Source organism: Cervus canadensis, chromosome 22 (genome assembly GCF_019320065.1).
Source record: "Cervus canadensis isolate Bull #8, Minnesota chromosome 22, ASM1932006v1, whole genome shotgun sequence".
Lineage (NCBI taxonomy): Eukaryota > Metazoa > Chordata > Mammalia > Artiodactyla > Cervidae > Cervus > Cervus canadensis.
This window is the reverse complement of record NC_057407.1, coordinates 2,821,363-2,846,041: the sequence shown is the minus strand read 5'-3', so window position 1 is coordinate 2,846,041 and position 24,679 is coordinate 2,821,363. Positions and strand designations below refer to the sequence as shown.

The window sequence follows — 24,679 nt, the reverse complement described above, 5'->3', positions numbered from 1 at the left end:
GAAACTGTCCCTGCACTGCATGCAGCTAATCAGCAAACACGGACCGCACCCCTCGTTAGCATCATCCAGTGAAACGCTGGGAAAGGCAGACGTGAACACCCAGGGCTGGTCTGCCAGGCAGAGAAAACACCAAATAAACACTTTCTCCATCCGGTGTCCTGTGTCCAGCCAGCAGCCGAGCCCGCCTGGCACCCCCATCCCCTCCCAAGGCACTTCGCACGCTCCCGAAACCGCGCAAGTCAGCAGAACGAGGTTAGACGTCTCATCAGAGTTGTCTCCTCTTGGGATCTCTGACCGCGCCTGTGATGCTCCTACAAGCGGGTCTGGGTGAGGGCTGGGCTGTCTGATTCTCTTCCCGTGCAAAAGCCTGCTGTCAAAACAACTGCACAATCACCACCTTGAAGGGCCACCTGTGAACACTAAGTCAGCACTCGGACCCAGGCTGGTCCCCAGAGGGAGCAAAAAGCCAGCAGGCCCTTGGGGTCACCATCATCCACGCGGCTCCTCGCCCGCCCCCGAACACGCAGCCCAGCCGCCCAGGCCCCTCAGACCCTGGGGGCCCTAACTCCACGTCACGCCCGGCCGGCCCTTCCATGGGCGGCTTCCTCACCCGGCACGCCCTTCCCCTCTTGCGCCCACCTGGCATGCTTTGTCACTCGAGGCTTCTGGGAAAGCTCTTTGAACTGTGGCTGCCCCAGCATCTTCAAGAGACCCCGCCAATGGACGCCCGACTTGCAGCATCTCCCCGCTGGCCAGGCGGTTCCTAAGCTAGACAGAGCAAGGCTCATCTCTGGGGACCCAAGGCCCAGCGGGGTCCGTGATCCACAGGAAAAGTCCATCACTTCCTGACAACTGAATGAGCAGACTTTCAATTCTCGGTTTTCAGATGCTTACAGGTTTTCCCCAAACTTTCCCTGATATCAAACGGTCTTGCCTGGGCCTTCCCCTGACTCGGCAGGGCTGGAACAGGTTTGAAAAGCATGCAAATTTCTCAAATGGACTGAAAGGGCCAAAGGGAAGACAAAAGTCTGCCCCGCTCTCTGCCCTTAAGTTGGGAGCTGATGTATCTACACAAAGTGATGGGCGTTAAGAGAACCAACCTTTGTAACTGTTTCATAATATGTGTAAATCAAGGCATGACACCGGCCGCCTGAAACTCATACACTGATGTCATTTAGTCTCAGCAGAACTGGGAAAAAAACCCACCAAAATTTAATGCAATTTACATGTTCACACAGGCTCACCTACTGGACTGTAAAATTCTGAAACACTGACACTATGTCTTCCTTGTATTTGTATCACCAGCACTTGTCATGATGCTTATGAACATGACATAGAAGTAATTCATTTAATAAAATCAGGGGGACCCTTCTCCTCAGAAGCCCCACAGGCTGAGTCCCCAGCCGTGGTGCTCTCAGGCCTGGCCACGTGGGGGTCCAGGATGTCGGTCATCAGTGCCTGGAAGCAGCCACCTGGGACATGCCAAGCGCTTCTAGTTCTGTCTCTTTTAGAGCAAGAGACTTCACCGCGTGTCTGCCCCGTTTACTGTGACGAACCCCATCCTGAAAGCACTCTCATCACAGCCGGTGTTCAGAAGTCACGCTGATAAGAAATCATCGTCTCAACTTTTTTTTTTTTTCGTCTCAACTTTTTAACACACCAGGCTGCTTTCTCCAACGTGCGCCAGCTCACCCAGTGGGCATCCCCACCCCAGTCCCCGTCTGACAGATGGGGCGACTGAGGCTCACAAGGGGGATGGGACACTCCTGGGGTCGCACAGCCAGGAAGCAGCGGCGGGGGGAGATGCCCAACGTCAACATGTTGTGTGACCTTGGGCAGGGTGCTGTGCCTCTCAGATGCACCTGTGTTTTATCTGGCAACCTCATCTGGAGGGTCTTGTTGTGTGATCAGCCAGGAAATACGGAATCAAACACTCTGGGTGCCTGGTCGGAAAAAGTGAAAAGTGAAAGTGTGAGTCGCTCAGTCGTGTCAGGCGCTTTGTGATCCCGTGGACTGTAGCCCGCCGGGCTCCTCTGTCCATGGGCTTCTCCAGGCAAGAATGCTGGAGTGGGATGCCATGCCCTCCTCCAGGGGATCTTCCCGCCCAGAAAAGACTAGGGTGGCAGCAAGACAAGCAGAGGCTCACTGATACTCGACTCTGAAAACAGACCTAAGGGCCACATTCCTCACTGCGGCAGGACTCAGCAAGGGAGCCTGGGCCCCAGTGGGCTCTCAGAGCTGGGGAGAGGGGAGCGGGAGAGAAATGGGGCGGCGGGAGCTTGGGGGTGAGGAGGGTAGGGGCCGGGGGGCAGGAGAGGCCCCCGTGTGAGGTCCCACAGAGGGCGGGCCAGGCTGCCGTGGGGGCAGCCCCCTTCCTAAGGATGCAGACCCTGAGGGGCAGTGTGCTTCCAGCTCTCACAGAGAGCACCCCACTCACAGAGGGTGACCCTCGCACTCGGCCACCGGCTCTGAAACGGCAGAGCTGACGTCCGTGGGCAAGGCTCAGCATGGCCAGGCCAGCAGCCACCCTAGGGAGGTGATTCCAGACACCCCTGGTCTTACCCGGCAGGCTCAGGGCCCAGAGAAGGGGAGGGACTTGTCCGAGGTGCCCCAGCAAATGGGTAAATAAAGGAGGTGCTGGAGGGGGCTTCCCCCCAGGGAGCCAGGCCGACGGGGCCCTGGGGCTGGGAGGGGCCCATTTTGCTTTAGGAGCCTGGGCTTCTGGACCTGCTGTCTCCTGGCTGAGCTCAGACTAACGGATAACAGTATCTTCCAGAAACCTCTCAGGTTTCACCACGGTGAGAGGCTCTGGTGTTCGAAAGGCCACATCAGCTTCTGTGATCTTGCGATGTATAATCAGAAAGATAAAGTTGGTCCTCATCCCAGGTTCCAGCACAGACTTCCTAAAACCCTAGGAATTTCCTAAGTGGCCAGAGTGAGCAAGGTGTCTTTTGTTATGTTAATGAGGCGACTGCGGAGGCAGCTAAGGAAAGGGGCCTGGTTGCCAGGAGAACTCACCAGTGATTAGAGGGCTGGAATTTTCAGTCCCACGACCCCACAGCCCTGCGGAATGGGAGAGGGGCTGGAGGTGGAATCAATCATGCCTAGGTGATGAAGCCTCCAGAAAGTCCCAAAAGGACAGGGTTTGGGGAGCTTCTGGTTGGTGGACACGGGGAGATTCGGGGACACGGAGCGGGCATGGAAGCCCCGCGCTTTCCCCAGGCCTTGCCTGTGGGTCTCATCCGTTTCCTAGGTTACACCTTCAATCTGAAACCGGTGATTCTCTGAGGTCGGTGAGCTGCTGGAGCCAATTAACGCAACTCAAGGAGGGTCGGAGGAGCCTAGAAGTCCTAGCCATCAGGCTGAAGGGTGGTGGTGGGGGGTAGTCTGGAGGGACTGAGTCCTTCCCCTAGGGAATCTGAGTGTCTACCACAGGAGTTTGAGCAAAGTCCAAGAGACAGAGAAGGGCAGGGGAGCCTGGAGTGCTGCAGTCCATGGGGCCACAAAGAGTCAGACACGACCGAGCGACCGAACGAGACCCACAGGACCAGCGTCAGTACTGACTACGTTGTGGGACGCTCAGCCGGCCTTGGAGAGCTGCGTGGTGCTGTCGGGGGAGGAACCGCAATGTTAGAGGCATCAGCTCTCTCCTGGAAGAAATCCCGGTGTGATCCCCGGTGGGGCTCAGAGCTGAGATGGGAAGACGCATCCAAGGAATCTCCTCTTGGCCTGAGACCCCGAGGTCCGGAGGCTTCCCAGCAGCTCTGAATTCGACTAGACGCTGAAGCTGTGGTTCCTCCCAGGCCCCGTCTGGATATGCACTGACCTCAAGCTGGCCACCACCGCCTTCAGCCCCACGACTCTCCCCTGTCGCTTGGGGACAGTAAGAACTACGAGATAGAACAATGCAAGTACTACAGGCGGGAGGCCTTTCTGAGAACTGCAAACGGCCGCACCTGCTATCGTCCATGTGCTCAGCCTACCCTGATAGAGGCATCAAAGGTATTAACAATAATAGCAGCAAGAGGAAGACCAATTATAGTAAGTACCACTTGCAGTAACTGCCCTGCGCCGGTTGTTGTACTGAGAACTTTCACAGTTTTTCTCCCCCGATCCTCCCAACAACCGGAGAAGGGAGATTCTATATCACCTCTATTTTGACTGAAGCCCCTGGGGCCCAGAGAGGTCAAGCGACAGGCCCTGGGTCACAAAGAGCAAGACAGAGGCCAAAAGACATTTACAAGTGCTCCAGTGGTTAAGAATCCATCTTGCAAGGCAGGGGACATGGGTTAGATCCCTGGCCCAGGAAAATTCCATACGCTGCTGAGCAACTAAGCCTGAGCGCCACAACTAAGACCCGAGCATCCAAAGAAATAAAACAAATATGTTAAAATACACGTGTGCTGTGTGTGCTAAGTCGATTCAGTCTTGTCCGACTCTTTGCAACCTTATGGACGTTAGCCCACCAGGCTCCTCTGTCCATGGGATTCTCCAGGCAAGAATACTGGAATAGGTCGCTGTGCCTTCCTCCAGGGGATCTTCCCAGGCTAGGGATTGAACCCACGTTTCTTACGTCTCCTAGCATTGGCAGGAGGGTTCTTTACCACTAGTTCAGTTCAGTTCAGTCACTCAGTCACGTCCAATTCTTTGTGACCCCGTGAACTGCAGCACGCCAGGCCTCCCTGTCCATCACCAACTCCTGGAGTCTACTCAAACTCACGTCCATTGAGTCGATGATGCCATCCAACCATCTCATCCTCTGTCGTCCCCTTCTCCTCCTGCCTTCAATCTTTCCCAGCATCAGGGTCTTTTCCAATGAGTTATTCGCATGAGGTGGCCAAAGTACTGGAGTTTCAGCTTCAGCATCAGTCCTTCCGATGAACCCAGGACAGCTCTCCTCTGGGATGGACTGGTTGGATCTCCTTTGCCAGTGTCATCTCATATATATAAAGACATTTACACTCAGACTCACTGTGAGAATAGGTCTTAAACATACCTCTCCTCTCTCTAAAGAGTGTATTTATCAGCCTTGGAGGAGGAGGTCTAGGATTCACAGCATTTTTGTTTCCTAAGTTCTTATGTCCTTCCCCGCAAAAGGAGGCTGGTAGACTGGGAGCAGCGCCTCTGGGATCAAAGTGGGAGTGAAAGTGAAAGTCGCTCAGTCGTGTCCGACTCTTTGGGACCCCAAGGACTATACAGTCCATGGAATTCTCCAGGCCAGGATACTGGGGTGGGTAGCCTTTCCCTTCTCCAGGGGATCTTCCCAACCCAGGAATCAAATGGGTCTCCTGCATTGCAGGCGGATTTTTTACCAGCTGAGTTACCAGGGAAGCCCCCTCCTCTGGGATGAATTGGTCTAAATCTTCTGTGCCCTAAGACCCTGAAGGTACGTTCCCCAGGGACGTGCCACCTGTCTCTCAAGGACTGCGGGCTGTCTCTGATGACAGCAGGGTAATTTCTGGAGGGTCAATAATTTGGCAGCAGGTGCCAGCATCTTAAGAACGCACAGCCCCTTCAGGCTAGTGATGCCAATTTCCTGACCAGATCAACGTGCAAAATGTCTGCTGCCTACAGTCTTGCGAGATGAAAAGTTCTGGAGACTACCCGACAACGTGAACACACCTAACACGACTGAAATGTAGACTTAAAGTGGTGAGGACTGCAGGCTTTATGTTAAGTGTATTTTACCACAATTAAAAATAGAAGAGAAAAAAAAAAGTTCACAGCAGAGTAGTTTTCAAGAAAGAAACTGCACACGGCCCATCTCTCCTCACTAGGGGATTACTTAAAGAAATGATAGTTTAGCCAGACAAATGAAAGCAACCTAGAATAGGGGGTCCACAAACTGCACCCCTCCTGCCCCCACCAGATTCAGCACAGCTTTTGTAAATAAAGTTTTATTGGCACAGAGCACCATCCGTCCTTTGCCTGTTGGGTTGGCTGGGTTCTAGCTGCAACCGCAGACGTGAGATCACATGGGCCCCGAAGCCCACAGTACATACTGGCCAACCTTTAAAAAGTTTGCCAACCCTGGAGATAGAAGACCCAAGACCCCAAAAGACTCCTAGAAATAGTTTGGGGGAGGTGTGGTGGGAGAAACTGGCCCCTAAAGAGCCATATTATGAGTTTAGTTTGGAAAGGAAAATTTTAAATAAGGCCCATTACCCACATGCTGCTAAATGCACCATTGGGTTGGTTATCTCTGGATGGCAGGACCGGAGATGAACTTGGTTTTCTTCTTAGGAGTTTTCTGTGCTCTCCGAATTTCTGTATGAAAAGCAGGTAACTTCTCAACACCAGAGGAAATCATTAAGTGACGGAGGGGAGGTGTTAACGAAATGCCACACCGACACTGAAACTGCAATAGCAATGGACAAAATCAAGACATTGTACACCTTAAATTTACACTCCCATTGTGTGTCAAAGGTATCTCAATTTTTAAAAAATCGCACAACATAATCAGGGCAAATAATTTTCTGCCTAGGCCCTTCGAAGCAGCAAGTACTTTGGCGGGTGGTCGCCGGCTGCCTGTTCTGACACCCCCACCCCTGTCAGAGTTTACAGGCTGGGGCGGGCTGGGGTGGGGATGGTGGAGGAGGTGCAGGTGGAGAAGGCCCACGGGAATTCTCACGATAAGCCCAGAGAGACGCCCCCTTCCTCAGATTCCGGGGCACCCAAGAAGGTGGATCTGATTTTCAGGTGGGGGGCGTTGTTCAGGGATCCCACCCGGGAGAGGAGATAAGAAATGCTACTGTCTGCTGGCCCCAACTTTGTGAGGCGCTCCAGCCCTCCCCAACCCCAGTGGGAGGACCAGGCATTACCCCTGATTCTCCAACCTCCTCCCCCCCAGGGCTCTTCCTGGTCCTTTCACAAGAGGGTGGGGAAGAGGCAGCTTCGAGAGGCTCGGTCAGGGACCGCCCTTGAGGTCACACAGCTGGCCAGGGGTGGAGGCCGCATCCGAGCCCAGCCTGGCTGACTCTCCAGCTCCATGGACTTTCCACCACACGGGTTGCCCGCTGGGTCAGGAATGCCACTTTTGGTGGGTTCATTAGTAACGCGGGGCCTCCTGACCAGCCGACAGACACGCACACATTGGTCAGGTCCTCAACTCTGTGGGGGCCCCTGAGTGATCACTGTCCCCTTTCTCCGGGGGGAACTGAAGTCCGGACACCCGGTGGGGCTGAGACCTCAGAGAAGGCAACTGTTCTCTAAAGACACCGCCCTCCAAACCCCGCTGCCTGCCAGTCCGGGGGCCAGGGAGACCTGGCAGGAAGACTAAACCGAGAGGGCTGCTCGGAGGAGGGGTCAGATAGGCCTCTCTTGTCAAATGGGCTCCCACCAAGTGTGGCCGGATCAGCAAGCCTCGGAAGAGAGGAACTGTGGCCTGTCTCTGTGGATCGCCTCTAAGGGCCAAGCCCCTTGCACAAGAGTGTCTTTATCTGGAGCAGAATGCACATTCCAGCTTCAGGGCGGTAGGCACCTGGCTTCCAGGCTGCTCTGGGCTACTTATTAACCAGTGAGAGGCCTTGGGGGGAAGGGCTGAGACAGAGTCTGCTCCAGCCTGGGGGCGGGGGTGAGGGAGGGCCCAGCTGGCTGGTGTGGGCACCAGTCAGATCCACCAGGGTTCACGTCCTGTGTGACCTGGGGGTGAGGGGGCAGTCGGTTCACCGCTCTGAGCCTGTTTCCCCATCTGTGCGGTGGAGCACCACCATGGCACGGATGCTCACTGGGAGGACCTCAGGCATCCTCGGTGCTAGCGGTGTCTGACACAGAGACGGCGCAGGGCTTGGGGGTCACTTCCACGCAAGGCAGCGCAGTGCGCGTCCCAGGGCCACCGCGGGAGAAAACCCACTATCATTCAAACCCTCGGAGCACGGTGAACGTTGCTGAAGAGTTCCGTAAATGTTCGAGATGATTCCTCCTGCTATTTATGACTGTGGGGACTCCGGAGGCCTGACCCAGAGCGGAGGCAGCTCCGTGCCGCTTGGCAGCTGGTCAGGGAGGTGTCCGGAACCACCGGGGATGTGCCAGCCTGGCTCTCTGCACCTGAAGTCCAGCCACGAAGGACAGGTCTTGGGTGGGGCCAGGGCCGGTGGCTGCCAGTGACAGAGACCCAGGGCTGGGGGCTTGCTGGCGGGGTGGCATCGGATCCACCAAGGGTCTTCGGGCGTTTCTCCCAGTCCTGGCTTCCCAGGTGACCCCAGTCAACCAAACCCAGCCCTGGGGAGCTCGATGCCCAGGAGAAATTTCTGCCTAGGAAGCCAGGTTTTCAAATTCCAGACCAAGATGTACTAGTCGGTCATGAAATCAACCGAGGGGGCAGGGTGATCGTTGTTATGAAGGAGAACAGGACAGAACAGAGTCCGACAAGCGGTGAGGCTACGCGTCTAACTTTGTGAAACTTTGGTTTCAGTTTCACGGGTGTAAGCACTCGCCGCATCCTGTCATGAAGTGTGTTTCTTACTGAATGTCACGACTCAAAGACTTCTTTGAAAACCCCTAGGGGCTTCCCTGGTGGCTTAGATGGTAAAGAATCTGCCTGCAAAAAAAAAAAGAATCTGCCTGCAATGTGGGAGACCCGGGTTCGATCTCTGGGTAGGGAAGATCCCCTGGAGAAGGGCATGTCAATCCAGCCCAGTATTCTTGCTCAGAGAATCCCATGGACAGAGGAGGTTGGCGGGGGTCCAGTCTGTGGGGTCACAATGAGTTGGACACGACTGAGCGCGCACACACACAGTGAGGATGTTTAAATCAAGGCTTAGAAGGCAACTGCAGAAAAGTGGCTTCAGTCAGGTTCCTGCCCCCATCAAACCCTTTTTAAAAACACCATTGAAGTTAGTCAGAAAGAGAAAGATAAATATCGTACATGAATGCATGCACACGGAATCTAGAAAGACGGTACTGATGAACTTATCTGAAGGGCACCAATGGAGATGCAGACACAGAGAGCAGACTTGTGGAAACAGTGGAGGAAGGAGAAAAGAGTGAAAGTGAAAGTCGCTCTGTTGTGCCCGACTCTCTGTGAACCCATGGACTACACAATCCATCGAATTCTCCAGGCCTTCTCCAGGCCAGAATACTGGAGTGGGTAGCCTTTCCCTTCTCCAGGGGATCTTCCCAACCCAGGGATGGAACCTGGGTCTCCGGCATTGCAGGCTGAGCCACGGGGGAAGCCCAGAGGAAGGAGGGGGTAGGACAAATTGAGAGAATAGCATGGAAACATCCGCCTCACCGTGTGGGAAATAAACAGCGAGTGGGGACGCCCTGTGTGACACGGGGGGCTCCAGCCAGTGCTCTGTGACAACCTGAGGGGTGGGTGGGGCGGGAGACGGGAGGCCAACTCCGGAGGGGCGGGACATAGGTATACCCGTGGCTGATTCATGCTGGTAGACGGCAGAGGCCAATACAACACTGTAAAGCAATCATCCTCCAATAAAAGCAAAAAAAGAGAAAGAAAGAAAAAAAGCATATTGTGATCCTGAACTGGGGTGGAGGCGGGGGAAGTTCTGTATACACTAGACAATCAGCAAAACGCTATTAACGTCGATTAGATAACAGAACCGTGTCAATGTTAGATGTTCCAGGGCTGATCACCGTGGGCTTGCAGAGAATGAACGGCCTTGCTCTCAGGAAAGGCAGGAGAAGGATGAGAGGTAAAGGGCATCACGCCCGAAACTCCCGGCAGAGGCAACCAGCATAAATGCGAACGCGGCTGTTTTCACAGCTCACGGCAAAGCCACGAAGCCAAGGACGAGACTGCTCCCAGTGGGAAGACTCAATGAAAGGACATACAGGGCCTCACTGTAACATTCTTGCAACTTCCCTAAGGTTTTCCTTTTTTTTTTTTTTAAATAAAGAGAAAATGCAATGAAAAGATGACTGGGACGGCAGCCCCCTTCCTCGAGCATCCTGGGAGCTGGGAGCCGAGCAACAGCCCCTTCCACACGTGCTGGGCCCCGAACCTCAGCATCGACCCCGCGAGGGTCCCCTCAGTGCCTGGTGCAGAGCCGGGCGGGGAGCCGGGCCAGGACCCCGGAGTCAGTGCTCAGCAGCTCTGCAGGGCCGTCTCCCCGCCACCAACGTGCACGGGTGGCCAAGCAGGGCCGGGGACCCGGCTCCCCGAGGTGACCCATGGACAGGGTCCAGGACATCCCCAGGTGACCTGCGGACAGGGTCCTGGACATCCCTGAGGTGACCCGTGGACAGGGTCCTGGACATCCCTGAGGTGACCTGCGGACAGGGTCCTGGACATCCCCAGGTGACCTGCGGACAGGGTCCAGGACATCCCCAGGTGACCTGCGGACAGGGTCCTGGACATCCCCAGGTGACCTAGGACAGGGTCCTGGACATCCCCAGGTGACCTGCGGACAGGGTCCTGTCGCTTCGATCTGGGATCTTGCACCCCGCCACCCCCTGCGGGTCCCTGCCACCCATGGCGAGACACCGCGATCACGGGGGAGGTCAGACGCCACTTACGTTTTGGAGGCTTCTCACAAAGCGCTGTTGCTCTGGACCTGTGGCGAGGAGAGGCAGCAGAGAAGGGAAGAAGAGATCTGGTCAGGGTGTGAGACACGCAGGACCCCGGGGTCTGTTCCCCACGTGACCACCCAGCCCGCAGCGCTGGGGACAGCAACGCTGAGTCAGATCCTTACTGAGCGTCTACTATGTCAGGCACTGCTCTAGGCCCTGGGAACTGTCCACATGCGGCGGGCACTTGGCGCTTCCACACACAAGTGCACACACACCCACACACCACGTGTTCACGCACGGGCACACGCTCACACACCCCTCGCCCGGGTGCAGGGTCCCTAAAATAGTCAGGGCTGAGAAGCAGAGCTGGGAGGGGCAGTCAGGAGGGGGAAAGGCTCTCCTTGCTGTCTGAGAAGGGGAAAGCGACCCCCACCCCCAGCTCGAACCCCAAAACCTGCGCTCAGCCACGCGCCCGGGGCTGTGAGTGACTGTCTAGATGAAGAATGTATTAATAACACTCATCCCCTGGTTAGAGGCTAAGCTGCCGTGCACTAGGGACACCTGTTGAACTGGGCTGGGTCAAGTGGTCCCTGGATGTGACTGACGCTCAAAACCTTTTTTTTTTTTTTCTAAATAGACCACTTCAGTTCTTTGGGGCTCTGTCTGGGAAACAAGGAGAGTGGGGGTGGATCCTGTCTGCCTCTCATTCCACCAGCAGAGCTGTGCTGGAAGGCTCTCCCAGTTTCCGGGATTAAAAAAATGCAGAAAACCAGGAAGTGCTTCCTTATCAAGGAAGGCCTCACACTTCGATGAACAGTTAAATGGATTAGTGGGGGCGGTGGGGGGGAGGGGTTGTTAGAGCAGAGAGGCCTCCAGGACTGGGCACTTACTTCCTCTTTGTACCTGCAGCCCTGCCCACGGGGCCTCTTTCCCAGACTCCCAGCTGGGTTCCAGCAATCTACGGGGCCCCCGTCCCCCCAGGCTCAGACAGGCACCCGCTGTGTCCCGGGCGCTGGGTGTAGGAAGGCTGAGTCAGTTATTTATTGAGCATCGACTACACGGGAGGCACTGTTGGAGGCCCTGGGAGCCTGGTAGTGAATAAGACAGCTGAGGGCCCCACTCTCCTGGAGCCTGGAATCCATGGCGGAGGCTGACGAGGATACCATCGAGGCTTCCTTCTCTGGGTGGACACGTGGCTCTGTGAACTCTGGGTGGATTAGCAATGTCTGCAGCGGGTGCGGGTGGTGGAAATGGCACGGCTATTATCCGGGACCATGCCCAGGGAAGAGGGACAAAGGGGGCGAGGACGGTAGCGTGTTCAGTGCACAATTACAGGAGCGATGCTCATGGAACCAGATGCAGGGGAGGATAATCTGGCCTGAAGTGAGACCTTAGCAGGTGCATGATGCCGGCCCAGCCCGGAGAAGAGGGAAAACGGCACCTAGTCCCTTTATATCAAGCTAGTGTGTGGGCACCTGGACCCCTTTTTCTGGGTCTGTTCCCTGCATCTATTCTCCCTGGAGATCCCACCACCGCCCCTCTCAGCCCACAGGGTTCTGGGTGGGCTCAGCCCACCTCCTGCTTCCAGGAGTGGGCACGTGAGCTGGACTGAGCCCATCAGAGGGCTGTCATAACTGACTCCAGGACAGGCACAGGACCAAGACTGGACGCTGAGAAGGATGACAGGGGCTTGTACGGAAAATCCTGGGAGAAAAGGAAAGCTCTCTCCAGGCTGAGATGGCTCTGCTGGGGGTGGGGTGGGTAACACCGTGCAGCTGGGGGCACCCAGGGAGGGTGGGGCCACCAGAGGGGCGACACGGGGCACAGAAACAAGTGAGAAAGAAATGGAGCCCCCGCGACGCTTCTCAGCACCTGGATCCAGCCACACCTGAAGGACGACTCCGGGCTCTTCCCTTAAAGGAGTCGGAACATGTTTGAACTGATTTCTGCCACTTGCAGCCCTAGGACCCCAGACTCCATCTGCCTTGAATCTGCGGTGTGAGTTTATGCATGTCCCTTTCTCTGACTCCCGGGCCATCAGAAAAGGGAGCCACAGAGGAAATGATGTCTGAGGTCCCTTGGCAGCCCTGGTACTCTAGCCAGTTGCAAAGGTTAGGACTGACCCTCCCCCACCCCTGGGTACTTGGCTGGAGATGGAGAAATCAGCCCTTCTCCGAGTGAAGCCTGGAGGGTTCGTTAAAACCCAGAGGACTGGGCACTCCCGCCAGAGTCTGAGTCAGCAGGGCTGGGGTGGAGATGCTTGGGGTAGGGTCCCAGGTTCTGCATTCTAACAGGCTCCCCTCGAAGTTCAGATTGCTCCCGCCACTGACCACATTTTGAGGACCCAGACCCTAAATCTATTCCACTCTTCCCAGTTGCTTGAGATAGATAGGCCCAGCCAGGCAGGAGACCACAGCCCCTCAGTCCCCAGAGCAGACCCCCAGTTAAGGAAAAGTGCCCTTGCGACTGCAAGGAGAAGCCAGCCTTTAAACGACTAAGGTACCGGGTCTCAGCTTCGGCCTGTCCCACTGCTGACCCTTCTGGCCAGCCCTGCACCCTGGGATCTATCTAAACAATGGGGAGGCAGAAAATGCAGCCTGGGCTCTGGGCAGGCCCCATGCTGCTCTGCCAGGCGCTGTGAGCACCCCATCTCCGGCTTCTCCCCCTACCAGGCCACACGCCAGCACCCCATCCCGTGCAGCCTGGCTGGCCCCTGGCTCTCCCCGACTTACATCCGACTTGGCTGCCTTGAAAAGCCTCCTGTGGCTTTTGGACCGGGGACACCGTTCAACAGAAAACGGCTTCCCCGCTAACCGCCTTTCCAAGGTGGCACTGGCCCAGAGGGCCTGGCCTGGCTCGGCCGGCCTCCCAGCTGTGTGACCTCGGGCAAGTTACCTGCGCTCTCGGCAGCTTCAGCTTTCCACGTGCAAAAGGGGAAGGAAGGTTCCTCTGGTGATTAGGGAGACGGATTCTCCTAAGGCTCAGGGCCTGGCTTACAGAGCGTGCCCACCCCACCCACCCCAGACCAGCAACCTTGTCAGCACCCGGGAGCTGGTTAGAAATGCAGATTCTGAGGCCCCACCTTCGTCCTCCGGCCGGGGAAGGGGCGTTCTAACAAGACCCCACGTGAAGCCTCCGCCTTCCGGGTCTGAGCGCTGGCACAGGGTGCAGCTACCACCCCTGCCGTCGCTACATCCCAGGGCAGAGGCGACAACCCCGGGCCTGGGGACTGGCGGGCAGGGTCAGAGGTCATGACAGGGCAGGCGAGGGGAGAAAAGTCCTCCGGGTTCTCCCAGCCTCCCAACGGATGACCAGCCCCTGGACGGCTCAGGAGAGGGGACAGGATGTGAGGCTTAGTGAGTGGCCCACTGGCCTTAACCCGGGGTTCGGCCTGGGTAATAACACAGCAACAACATTCCAGGTCTCAGCTTTGGCGCTTTCAGCAGAGACTGGTCCTCTCTGCAGAAAGCTGAACCGTTTACATTTAAGGAGGCGAATCAGCCGCAGTCAGAGCAGAGGTTGGCAGGGGGGCTGCCCTGGGAGGCGCCTGCTGCAGCCAGGCCCACCCCCGCCCCCAGCCCCGTGGAGCTGCGCCCAGGGGGAAGTGGGCGGGTGGGTGGGGGTGGCTGAATTTCTCCAGTCCCAGCCTTGAAACACCCCCCTCAAAAGCACTAAGGGGCCCCTGAAAGGGCTGGGTGGTCCGTCTACCCTTTGCCGCCCCGTCAGCCCTGCTGGAGGAATCAAGCAGGAAGGCTCCCACCTGCCTGGGGTCCATCGGCAGCTGGACTAAACCTAGGAAGGGGTGGTGGGCTGGGCAGGCTTCAGGGTGCGGGGTGAGACGGAGGGGCTCTTCAGAGAAACTGAGCCGCCAGCGGTAATAAAAACATATCCACCTTGAAAAAACACTGGCTTGATTTTACAAAACCGAGTGGACAACTTAAAACACAGGGGCGGCCCAGAGCTGCCCCTCGGAGACCATTCTGCAGTGACTTGTACCCTTTTCTTCAGGCCTGGGATGAAATGTTTGCAAAGAACTCACAACTCCCATCGGTGTGAAGTGGCAGCAGCAACAAATTCTGCTCGGTCCCCAGTGACAGAGGCTTTTTTTAAGATTCATTCTGACCTATACTCTTCTACCAAGAATATTGAGGGTTGATTTCCTTTAGGACTGACTGGTTTGATCTCCTTGCTGTCCAATGGACTCTCAAGACTGATGCGGAAGCTGAAGCTCCAATACTTTGGTCACCTGATGTGAAGAGCCGACTCGTTGGAAAAGACCCTGATGCTGGGAAAGATTGAAGGCAGGAGGAAAAGGGGACGACAGAGGATGAGATGGCTGGATGGCATCACCGACTCGATGAATATGAGTTTGAGCAAGCTCCGGGAGACAGTGAAGGACAGGGAAGCCTGGTGGGCTGCAGGCCACAGGGTTGCAAAGAGTCAGACACGACTTAGCAACTGAACAACAACATACTCTTCTACCAATGATGGAATAAAAACCCAGTTTCTTCCCCCAAGGTAGAGTTTTTCACTAAAGGCCTGTTGCGACAACTCTGCACAGAGCATCTCTGAACTCTAGCCCCCAGATCAGGTGGCCCCTTGCAGAGCGAGGGCTCGGACATTGTGAAAACCGACGGGACCACAGCTGAATCCTTAAAGGGGGCCCCACAAGACCACCGTCCCTGTGCTGATGGTGCGTGCTCCCCAACAGAGGGAGAAAAGGGTCCTTCCCCACTCCACTCAGCAGGCATTTCTCTCGGAAGCGACGCTTCCTTACGGGTTAGGACCAGAGAGGGGGAAGGGCTTGCCTAGGTCACAGAGCAAGCCAGTGGCCCAGGGCTCCCAAACCCCGATGCTGTGGTGCCCTTTAACAAGTCCTTTAACGCTCGTGGTCAGCCCCATAAGGGCTCAAGCTGGTCTGCCCTGTCTACCTGCCACCTGCCTGGGGCCCAGGACAGGGTCTGGAACTAACATTTGTGGGAAGGATGGATGGAGGTGGGTGGATGTAATTGCCAAGCCTGGACTCACTCAGATGGTCGGGTGGCTGGATAAAAGGCAAGACCTCACAGGTCTGGGTTCCAGGCAAAGAAGAGGCCCTCTGGGGCTCAGAGGAAGGCGAGATTAAGCCCACCTGGACGCAGATCATCTTTGGGGTGCTTATGATGTGCCAGCACATTAAGGGGCGGCAAGAAGCCTTCATGAAGCAGGTGGCCTCAAGCTGGCCCTGGAGGAGTGGGACTTAGGAGGGAAGGGAGGAAGGGCCTTTCGGGCTGAGGTATGGGCTGGGCTGGGAGCCCGAGGCTCGGTCTAGGAGCAGGAACCAGCTGGATCATGGGGGGCGCTGAGATGTGGGAGCAGGTGAGATCAGGTGAGGCCCTGAAGGCCAGGCTGGGGAGTTCGGACCTGATTTCACAAAGCGCTAGGGAGCCACTGCCGGCCGGGGAGCCTGACAGTGACGTGCTGCTGAGAGCTGACACCCCCAGCCCCCAGCCCCCTCTTTCCTGGCAACCCCACAAAGCCCAGGAGGCATGAGGCTGGGTGAGCAGGCTGCGGCCTTGGGCTGGGACGGCGTTCACCCTGAGAGGGGTCACCAGGTGCCATCGGGTGACCGAACGGCTGCTCTGAAGATGAAGGCCTGAGTCCACTACCAGGCGTGAGCGGCCCTGGGTCTCCAGGTGCCGACTGGCCGTGGGGCGGAAGGGCAGCGCCTTCAGGACCGCCCCCTTCCTGAGCCCTGCCCCGAAGGAGCATGACTCGGCTGAAACCCAGGGCCAGCCGCACCCTCCACCCCCAGCGGGCAGCAGCACCCTGGTGGCGTCAAGGATTTTCTGCAGGGACCCCGCTGCAGCTCTTCCGGCATATACGGAGGGGAGAGTGGTGGGAAGGGGAAGACTCGCAGAATGTCCCCACCAGGGACCTGCAGAGACGTGGTCCCCGCCTCCACTCAGGGAGGGCCAAGCTGGTGAGGGGGTGGGCAGAACCACAAGTTTGTGAACAAGGCCCTCTTGCCGCTGGAGGCTTCCTTCAGACCTCAGTCTCCCCATCCATTAAAAGGGTGGGCGGGTCTGCTTAACTCCCTGACCCCGAAGTCCCCACACCCCCAGCCACCTTCCCTAGCGTTCCCTGCCCCTGGCGTAATGCCCTGGGATTGTTCATTAACTCCTTCCTGATACAGATCTGTCCCCAGACCAGAGCGCCTTCAGTCCAGGAGCTGGTCTGTCTGTCATCCCTCCCTCTGGCTTTCGTCCTAGGCTGGAAGCCTTGAAGAGGCTCAGTGAAAAAAGCACATGCAGTGGAAGGAGGTGGGCAGAGACGCTGGTTGTCCTTCCAGGTCCCAGCTGTGTGACGGGCGAGAAGGCTCTTTTCTGAGGGTGGACGAAGTCTTCGAGAAGATGGAGGTGAGAACCCCCGAGTCAGGCACAGCGTTTAAATGTAGTAAGGGAGATAAGACCCGTTGGGGCTGAATAAGCATCGGTTCCGGCCCTCAGCGGCTTCTCTGACCACCCTCAGGGTAAGTTCAAAGCCGTCGGGTGGGGGCATTTCATTCATTGAACTGGCGGCACTCGGGGTGATTAAGACAGGCCAGGCTCGGTCAATGACTCCCAAATGCAGACTAGTTGTTCAGAATGGCCGGGAGACCTGTATGTTCCCACGAGCGTCAGCTCCACAGTGGTCTGCTCTTTGAATAGCGAAAATGGCAGAACCGAGAACAGGATGATGCCCTTGTCGTTAACAACAAAACAGAACCGCAGCTAGCTTGCCGAACAGATCCTGACGAACCCTGGGTCTAAGGGGAGATCAGAACTGAAATGAAAACTGATCTAAAACAGAATTAAAAGGACTATACCTAGATATCTGAGGGGTACAGCCAAAGCTGCACGCAGAGGACAATGTATACTCTTAAAGCCCTCATTGTTATTATAGGAAGGGGTAGACGGCAGAGATGAGAGACAGAATGTCAGCCAGACACACAGCCTGAAGCCTAGGCTGCACTTCTTAAAAAACGATCTTTAAGAATCACTTTTACTTTGTACAGTGTGGTATTGCTTGAGGTCTACTGTTTCTGAAATTAAAAGCCACTCTTGACAGTTTCTCAAAAAGTTAACAAATATCTACCCTACGCCCCAGCTGTTCCACTCTTAGAGAAATGAAAATATATGCCCACAAAGAGACTTGGACACAAGGGCTCAAAAAAGCTTCATTCATAACCACCCCAAACTGGAAACAGGCCAAATGTCCATCCACAGGAGAGTGGATACAGCAAACCGAGGGGCGTCCACCCAGCGGTCCACTCCTCCGCGTAAAAGGAACAAACCGCTGACACCCTCAGCAGCGTGGATGGATCTCAAGTCCTCAAGTGGAAAGAAGGCAGACATGGAAGGGTATGCACCATATAAATCCAGCCAGTTCCAGGCCTGGCGAGCCTAACGGGTACAGAAATCAGAAACTGGTTGTCTCTGGGAGCGGGAGGGCACGAGTCCACTTCCCGGGGGGGCTGCAAACCGTCCGCATCTTGACCTGAATGGTGGCTACACAGGTGTCGCGATCCGACCAGACTAAACAAACCGTAACAGAATCTTTGCATTTCACTGAATGCAAATCATATCTCGATTTTAATATATTTTTTTAAACAGTCACAGTTGAAAACTTGGAAACATACAGATGCCCAGGCTCCATCCCCTGGGGATTTGGGTCCTGTATGTCCAGGCCTGGGAACCTGAATGCGTACCAAGTCACCCAGGTAAACTCTGCTGCCAGACTCGGGTTAAGGCGACCTGCCCCCCGCCCACACACCCCCTCCCCTTTGCTTGCGTTGGGTGATTTCTCATCTGCGAGTCAATTTTTAGAGACAGAAGAGCGATTTCCATCCTCTCTGCTCTCCCCCTGCCCCCCCAACCCCTGCCCCTCAGCCATGGTCTCCAAACGAAGCCTCTGAGCAGGTGAGGTGGGCAGGGACGCCCTGACCCATGCCTTGTCCAGGGCGGATGGACTCCTGCTCAGGCCCCAGGGCTACCTGCTCTGGGGAGGTCAGAGGCACAGTTAATGGGCTGTGTACCTGTTAAACGGCGTGTCCAGGCCCTCACCCCGCGTTTACAACAAGAGCTCAGGGCAAGATTTGCTGGCACGGAAAATGCTTCTATGCCCTGACGAGCAGTAGCCCGGCCACCTTGGGTCCTGGACCTCAGCCTGCTCCCCCTACTCCCCACGAGGGTCTCGTGCCCCCTCAGGTTTACCCGGCTTCTATGCCGCTGCCCCTATACCCGGCCTGAAGCTATTTCTGTCTCCACTGCCCATGTGCCCAGCGCTCCACCACCTGGCTCCTATCCTGTCTCCAGCTGGGTCCCCTGTGAGGCTTGTTCGACAAACAGACTTGTCTGTGCCTTTGTGCCCGCTATGCCCCCCGGCCTGGAATGCCAGCCTGCCCTGTCCCTCTGCCAGCTCCAGCATCACCTCCTCTGAGAAGCTGGAACATCTCCTGCCTACACCCTTGGCATCTCACACCCAGGGACAGCAGTCACGGGCGGCGGGGTCACCAGCGGCGGTCATTCTGCCAAGCTCCCTCTCTCTGGGCTGCAAGCTCTTCGAAGGCCAGTATTCTACTCCAAATCTGGGGCCCGGTGAGAACAGACCAGAGCAAAGAAACGAGGAACGTTAAAAAAAAAAAAAGAAGAGCTCCCACTCACACTTGAAAGCAGCGCCTCCCCCCCCCAACCCTGCCTGCCCCCCACCGGGAATCTCCACACACAGGGCTCCTCTCTAGAGAACCTGTAAATTCACTTTGGCCAAGATAAGTTGGCCATCACGGAGGAGCGAGACGTGACCCTGAAGACCTCACTGATGACCTTTGGCAGAGGTCGGGAGGCAGCCCACAGCTGCCCGCTAACCCTGGGCTTCCAAGGCCAGCCGGGGTTCCCACCCGGACCCCTCCCAGCTACAGCCTGGCTGCACCCCAGGTGTCCTCTGTCATTTATTTTCCAGCTCCTTCTTGTACACAGGAATGTGCTGAATGACTTGCGAGTGTCTTATCACTTGGGGACCTTTGGAAAGAACCTCAGATAAGCCTGACAGGGTCCCGAATTCCTTGACAAGCTGGTAGGTGGACAGTGAGCAAACACCACCCTCAGAGCCTACACTGCCAGCAGAGGGGCCCCCGGAGAGGCACAGAGAAGGGAGAATGAGTAACCAGGGCCGGAATTAAGGTGCCGAGGGGGCCCGCACACTCACCGTCCAGCCCTGAGGACCTTTGTCCCTCGTGTTCCCAGGTGCTGGTCCGATTTCAACTCTGCAGGACGTCTGTGGCTAAAGCTCCACAGGGCCCAAACTCATGGCTGGTCAGGCTTCTGAAGCCTGACCCTGGCACTGTCCAATCGAGGCCAAGTTCTCTGGGCAGCCCTCAGTTTGCCCATCTGTAAAATGGGCGCTACCCGCTCCCTGGGGCCCTCCGACTGCACGGCTGGTGCTGGACCTCCGGAGGGTGAGATGGGCAGGACGGAGCAGGGCAGGGTGCCCGCATCTGTGCCACAGGTCGTCCAAGGGCAGCCCTGGAGGACAAGAGCCCGAGGTTGCGCCTTGGCCCGAGCCACACACCACAGTGACCCGGGACCTCGTGACACCCTCTAATCGGCAGCTCCGAAGCCGAGCCCAGCTTTACAGCTTACCACAGGCTTATTCAGCCTCATCTCCCTCAATCCCCTCAAGGACGCCGTGAGGCTGGCTTGGTGTCCTTGCTGCCCGGACTGCGGAGCTGAGGTTCAGAGTGGACAGAGGAAATCACCCAAGGTCATCTGCCAGCTAATACAGAGAGAGGCGCAGTCCTTGGACTTGGCTCCCTGGGGACAAGCTCCTGCCTCTCATTCTCCAATTACCCCTTAACCAGTTTACTCCACCCATTTTACAGATGAGGAAACTGAGGCCCCCAAAAAAGGCTGCCCAAGTTCAACTGGGGCGGGGGGTGCTGAGCCAGGCCCAAGACCCCTAGCCAGTTCCCCACTCCTACCCTACAGGGGGTTCTCCGCCAGGGCCCGCCAGCTCCTCCACGCCATTCTGATGGAATTCTTCCCCCGCTGCACCCCCACAGCTCACCGCTCGCCGTGTGCCCACCCCACACTCCCCGGATGCCTCCCTGGTCGAGAGGGAGGCAGGCGGTTGCTAAGCGCTCACCACCCGCTCGCTCTCATAAAAATAAACTCCTTCTGGCTGGGAGTCTCTGGATGAGATTCCCCTCCTTTCCAGCCAAGAAAAAATTAAAAAGAAATTAAAAAAAGATCTCCCCCATGACATTTATTTGAACGGCAGCAGAGCCAAAGCAGGGGCCAATTCTCCCAAGTCCAAGTGGAGCCGCACACCACTCAACCTCAGCCCCAAGACCCTCTGTTCAAGTGTCCGGGCAGTTACTGAGCTGATTTATTTCCCCAGGCAGGAAACGGGGGCCAGGGCTGCCTCCCAAGCCTCTGGGGCTGGTCCTGGGGGAGGCCAGGAGCTGGCAGAGCCCGAGCAGTGACCAAAATAGCCCGGCCCAGCACACACCTCCCTCTGAGTGCCCGGGAGGGCAGCCCACAGGTTCCCCTCAGGTCCAGGACGAAGCCTCGGCGGACGGCGGAGGCCCCTGAGAGCCTCTCTCTGACTTCCCCTGGTGGGAGGGGGACCAGAGCCTCCAGCGCAAAAGAGGAACCCCCAGCAGGAAGGAGAGATCTCGAGAAGGATGTGTCCTGCTGTCTCTGCCCGCGGTCCGCCCGGCTCCCGGCTGTTCCTGGGGGCCTCCATCCTGCCGCTCCAGGTGGCTAGACGTTGGCACTGCCACCTGCCCGCCGCACCCGCGGAGCTGCGCCGCCCGGTCACCTCCGCCCGCTCGGCCCTGCCCTGGAGAACCAGCTCTGGGGGCTTGGTCCTCCAGGCACCCGGGGACACTCGCTCAGGTACAGTCGAGGACACGCGCGTGTCCGCAACGGGGAGCCAGAGACAGAAGCCCCACTTGGGGACACACACGTGCCCAGCCAGGTACTCGGAGATACAGTCACTCACACACACACAAGTTCACACAGACGCACTCCAGGGGGCACAAGGGCACGCCTCCCAAGACTCGGCCACACAGGTATCACAGACACACACCAGAACGCTCACACGCACCGCCCAGAGCTCAGAACAGCAGACACACTCGGGGACACGGAGATATCTGCAGACCCCCAGCGAGATGGAGACACCGGAAAACACACACACCTGGCTCCCTGCTCGAGACGCCCCAGCCCTTTCGCCGGGGAAACAATAACAGCCCCGCTGGAGGACAGAGCGGACGACCCTCCGTCCTGCCCTTGGTGGAACTGGGAGCCCCCCGGGGCGGGGAGGAGGTCGGGGCTGGCGGGGGACGCGGGGACTAGGCGGGGGCTCCGCGCGCCCGGCTCCGTCTCCCTCGGTACCTGGGGCGGCCACGGCGCTGCGCTCGGCCGAGCTCCGTTCCGCGCGCCGAGGGACTGCTCGCCGGCGCGATCTCTGGCCCGCGGGGTCTGCGCTTCGGGTTCCCTCTCGGCGGGGCCCGGCCTCGGAGCTCGCGGTCCTCGGGGCTCGGCGCTGACCAGCGAGCCGGGCTGCGGCCAGGACCCAGAGCTCGGCGCTGGCGGCGGCGCGGAGGAAGCAGTAATTTATAAGCGGCTTCTTCCTGACCTCGCGTGTCTGTTGTCTGAGCAGGCAGCTCTCAGCATCACCCATCCTGCTGGGTGGAAAAATACCAGCTTGGCCGGGCCGGGGGCGGGGCCCGGGGGCGGGCCCAGGGCGGGTCTGGAGCGCCGGCCACGCCCCCACGGGGGACACACGCGCGCTCACACCCTCACACACACCCTCACACACGTACACACACACACACACGCACGCACAGGCACACACCGCACACGCACGCGCGCTCGGGCTCGGACACAAAGAGCCCCGGGCTCGCCGAGCGCGCGCGCACACAGCCTCGTGCGGCGGGCGAGCGCTCGGTCCCTGCTCCCCCCAGTGGCGCGCGCCTTTCGAGGCACCCAGTTACCGCCTGGCGCCAAGGAGGGCGGGGCGCGGGGTGCGGGTGGGGGGGGGCAGCCCCCCTCCGGTCTTCAGCAGCCCCCCTCCGGTCTTCAGATGAGGGAGAGAGCCCAACCCAGCTCGAGCCACCAAGCCCACAGCTAGCCCTCCACCTGGCTCCACCGAGCAGTCGGGTCCAAACCACGCCTCTGCCCTCGTCCCAAGTCCTCTGGGCCTCTGGATGCCCCCCACCCCCCAATAAAACACCGCCCGGCCACTTTGCCCTCCCCACCTCCTCCCCCGGGGGCGTCAGGGTGACCCTGGGACAGCGCGCCCTGGCTTCTGGGCTTTGCCCCTGCTCCGTGACCTTAGGGCACTGCTCGGGCTCCCTCCCTTAACTCGTTTCCTCGGCTCTCAAATGGAACCGCGGAGAAGACGGACGGGGACTCATCTTCCCTGGCCGCGAGGAAGACCCGAGGTGAAGAGTGCAGACAGCTCAGAACAGCAGCTCCCAGCGCTGAAGTGCCAAGCAAGTGTCTATTTTTAAATGAAAATGGGGAATGTGCCATTATTCTTGTCCTTATTTGCATGGGCGGGCTGCAGAGACCGCGTGCCGGCCTGAGGGGCGCGCTGTGTGGCTTCCAGCATGCCCTTCCCCTCTCTGAGCCCCGCGCTGACCTTTCACCTTCTCTCAGGCCGCCTCTGCAGCTGGGCGGCTGTGTGCAGAGAACCTTTTGGGCTGAGGTTGAGAGAAGATATACCGAACAGGGGCCCCCCGCAGAGAGCCACCCTAGATGCCAGACCTGGCCCAGCTTGAATCCAGCGCCTGGAGGCGCTCTGGAGCGCCTCCAGAAAGCAGACGGTGGGAGTGACCCTTCATCTCTCCCCTGTCTGCTCTTTGAGGCCCCTGCTGTCCATCTTGACTTTCTAGAGGCTGCCTCCCATCCCCCAGCTCCAGCCCAGCCAGCCCCTGGCCCCCGCTTTCCCACGCCTTTCTCCAGGCCTTGCCTGATCCCCTCTGCTGACCCAGGTGCCCCTTCCTCCAGGAAGCCCCCAGGGACTGGCAGTGCCTGCAGCGTGGCAGCCGCCCCGGGTGGCGCCCCCTCTCGGCTCCCTCAGCTTTCTCCTTTGAGTTCAGAGCACGGGCACCCCTTTTACAGGTGAGGAGACCAAAGCCCCGAGGCTGGGCGGCTGAGTCCCCACCCCGCTCCCCTCTTGAGGCACATGGGGCTGTCCCTGAGCTGAAGGAGGGAGCAGACACCCCGCAGAACCTCCCCCCAGCGCGGAGCGGCAGGTCACCGTGCGGGGCACTGACTGTGGCGTTGAGGTTTGAGCTGCAAGGAGGCTTGGACTGGGCCAGCGAGCGTGGCTGGGGGGGCACTGGCGCTGAGGTGGGGAGTGGCCCGTCCCGGGCTTGGGTTTGGAAAGGCTGTTGGGACAGCTGACCTCTGGGCGGGTCAGTGTGGCGCAGTCCGTGGAGGCACCGGACCGCGGATGGGGCCCTTTCAACCGCCTGCTGTCTCCCTCCGGCCCACCCGCTCCCCGAGGGACAGGAGCTTGTCCTGTGTGCCTCGGTCGAGTGCTGGGCCTGGCACGCAGCGGGTGCATTTATCTGAGGCCCTCGAATGGCGCTGAGCTACACTGCCACTGGGCGCTGTAGATGCGTTTAACCGCCTTCACTTGCCGAACCCTCGAGACCTCACTGTGAGGGCGGCCCTCGTGATCGCCCCCATTTTACAGAAAGGAAAACTGAGCCACGGAGACGTGAAGTCACTTGCCCAGGGGGTTGGTGGTAGAGCTGGAACTCAAACCCAGGCCACCTAGTTCCAGAGGCCACACTCTTAACTGAAAGGTTTGGGGGGCAGTTTTACTGGCTGCTGGACAGGAACCCAGCCCCAGAGGGCAGGAGAGGGGCAGGGGTGGGGGAGGGGAGCAGGAAGGGGGAGGGGAGGGGAGCAGAAAGGGGTGGGGGAGGGGAGGAGAGGTGGAAAGGTGATGGGAAGTGCTCCAACCTCCACCCAGGGAGAAGCAGAGCCACCCAGAGCCTGGAGACCCCCAGGGTCCGCCCCTCAGGTTCCCCCCCACCCAACCACTGCATTCTGTGGGCCTTGGGCCTGCGGTCCTGCTGTCTGGGCCTGAGTCAATGATCAGAGTCCGGCCTCATTGAGCCACTGTGACTTCAGGTCTCAGACTTGGGTGGGGGGTGGGTGGTCTGCACTGA

The 24,679-nt window shown here is 58.1% G+C and overlaps 1 protein-coding gene across 5 annotated transcripts in view; it reads right to left on the bottom strand.

Moving 5' to 3' along the window:
- SLC6A6 (solute carrier family 6 member 6) overlaps positions 1–22,205 on the bottom strand; it is an 82,211-nt gene extending 60,006 nt beyond the window's left edge. For 2 of the 5 annotated variants that reach the window (XM_043442176.1, XM_043442177.1), the window contains exons 1-2: positions 21,885–22,021; positions 10,477–10,514 (exon numbers count right to left, since the gene is read on the bottom strand). Coding sequence is in view for 1 of the 5 variants with exons in the window: in XM_043442173.1 (XP_043298108.1) it covers positions 21,885–22,173 (289 nt within the window). In the remaining 4 variants the exon portion in view is untranslated. Of the gene's footprint in view, positions 1–656; positions 662–10,476; positions 10,515–21,884 lie in introns of those variants that run through there. The other 3 variants (XM_043442174.1, XM_043442173.1, XM_043442178.1) reach the window with 3 other exon arrangements.
- Between the last annotated feature and the right edge of the window lie 2,474 nt (positions 22,206–24,679).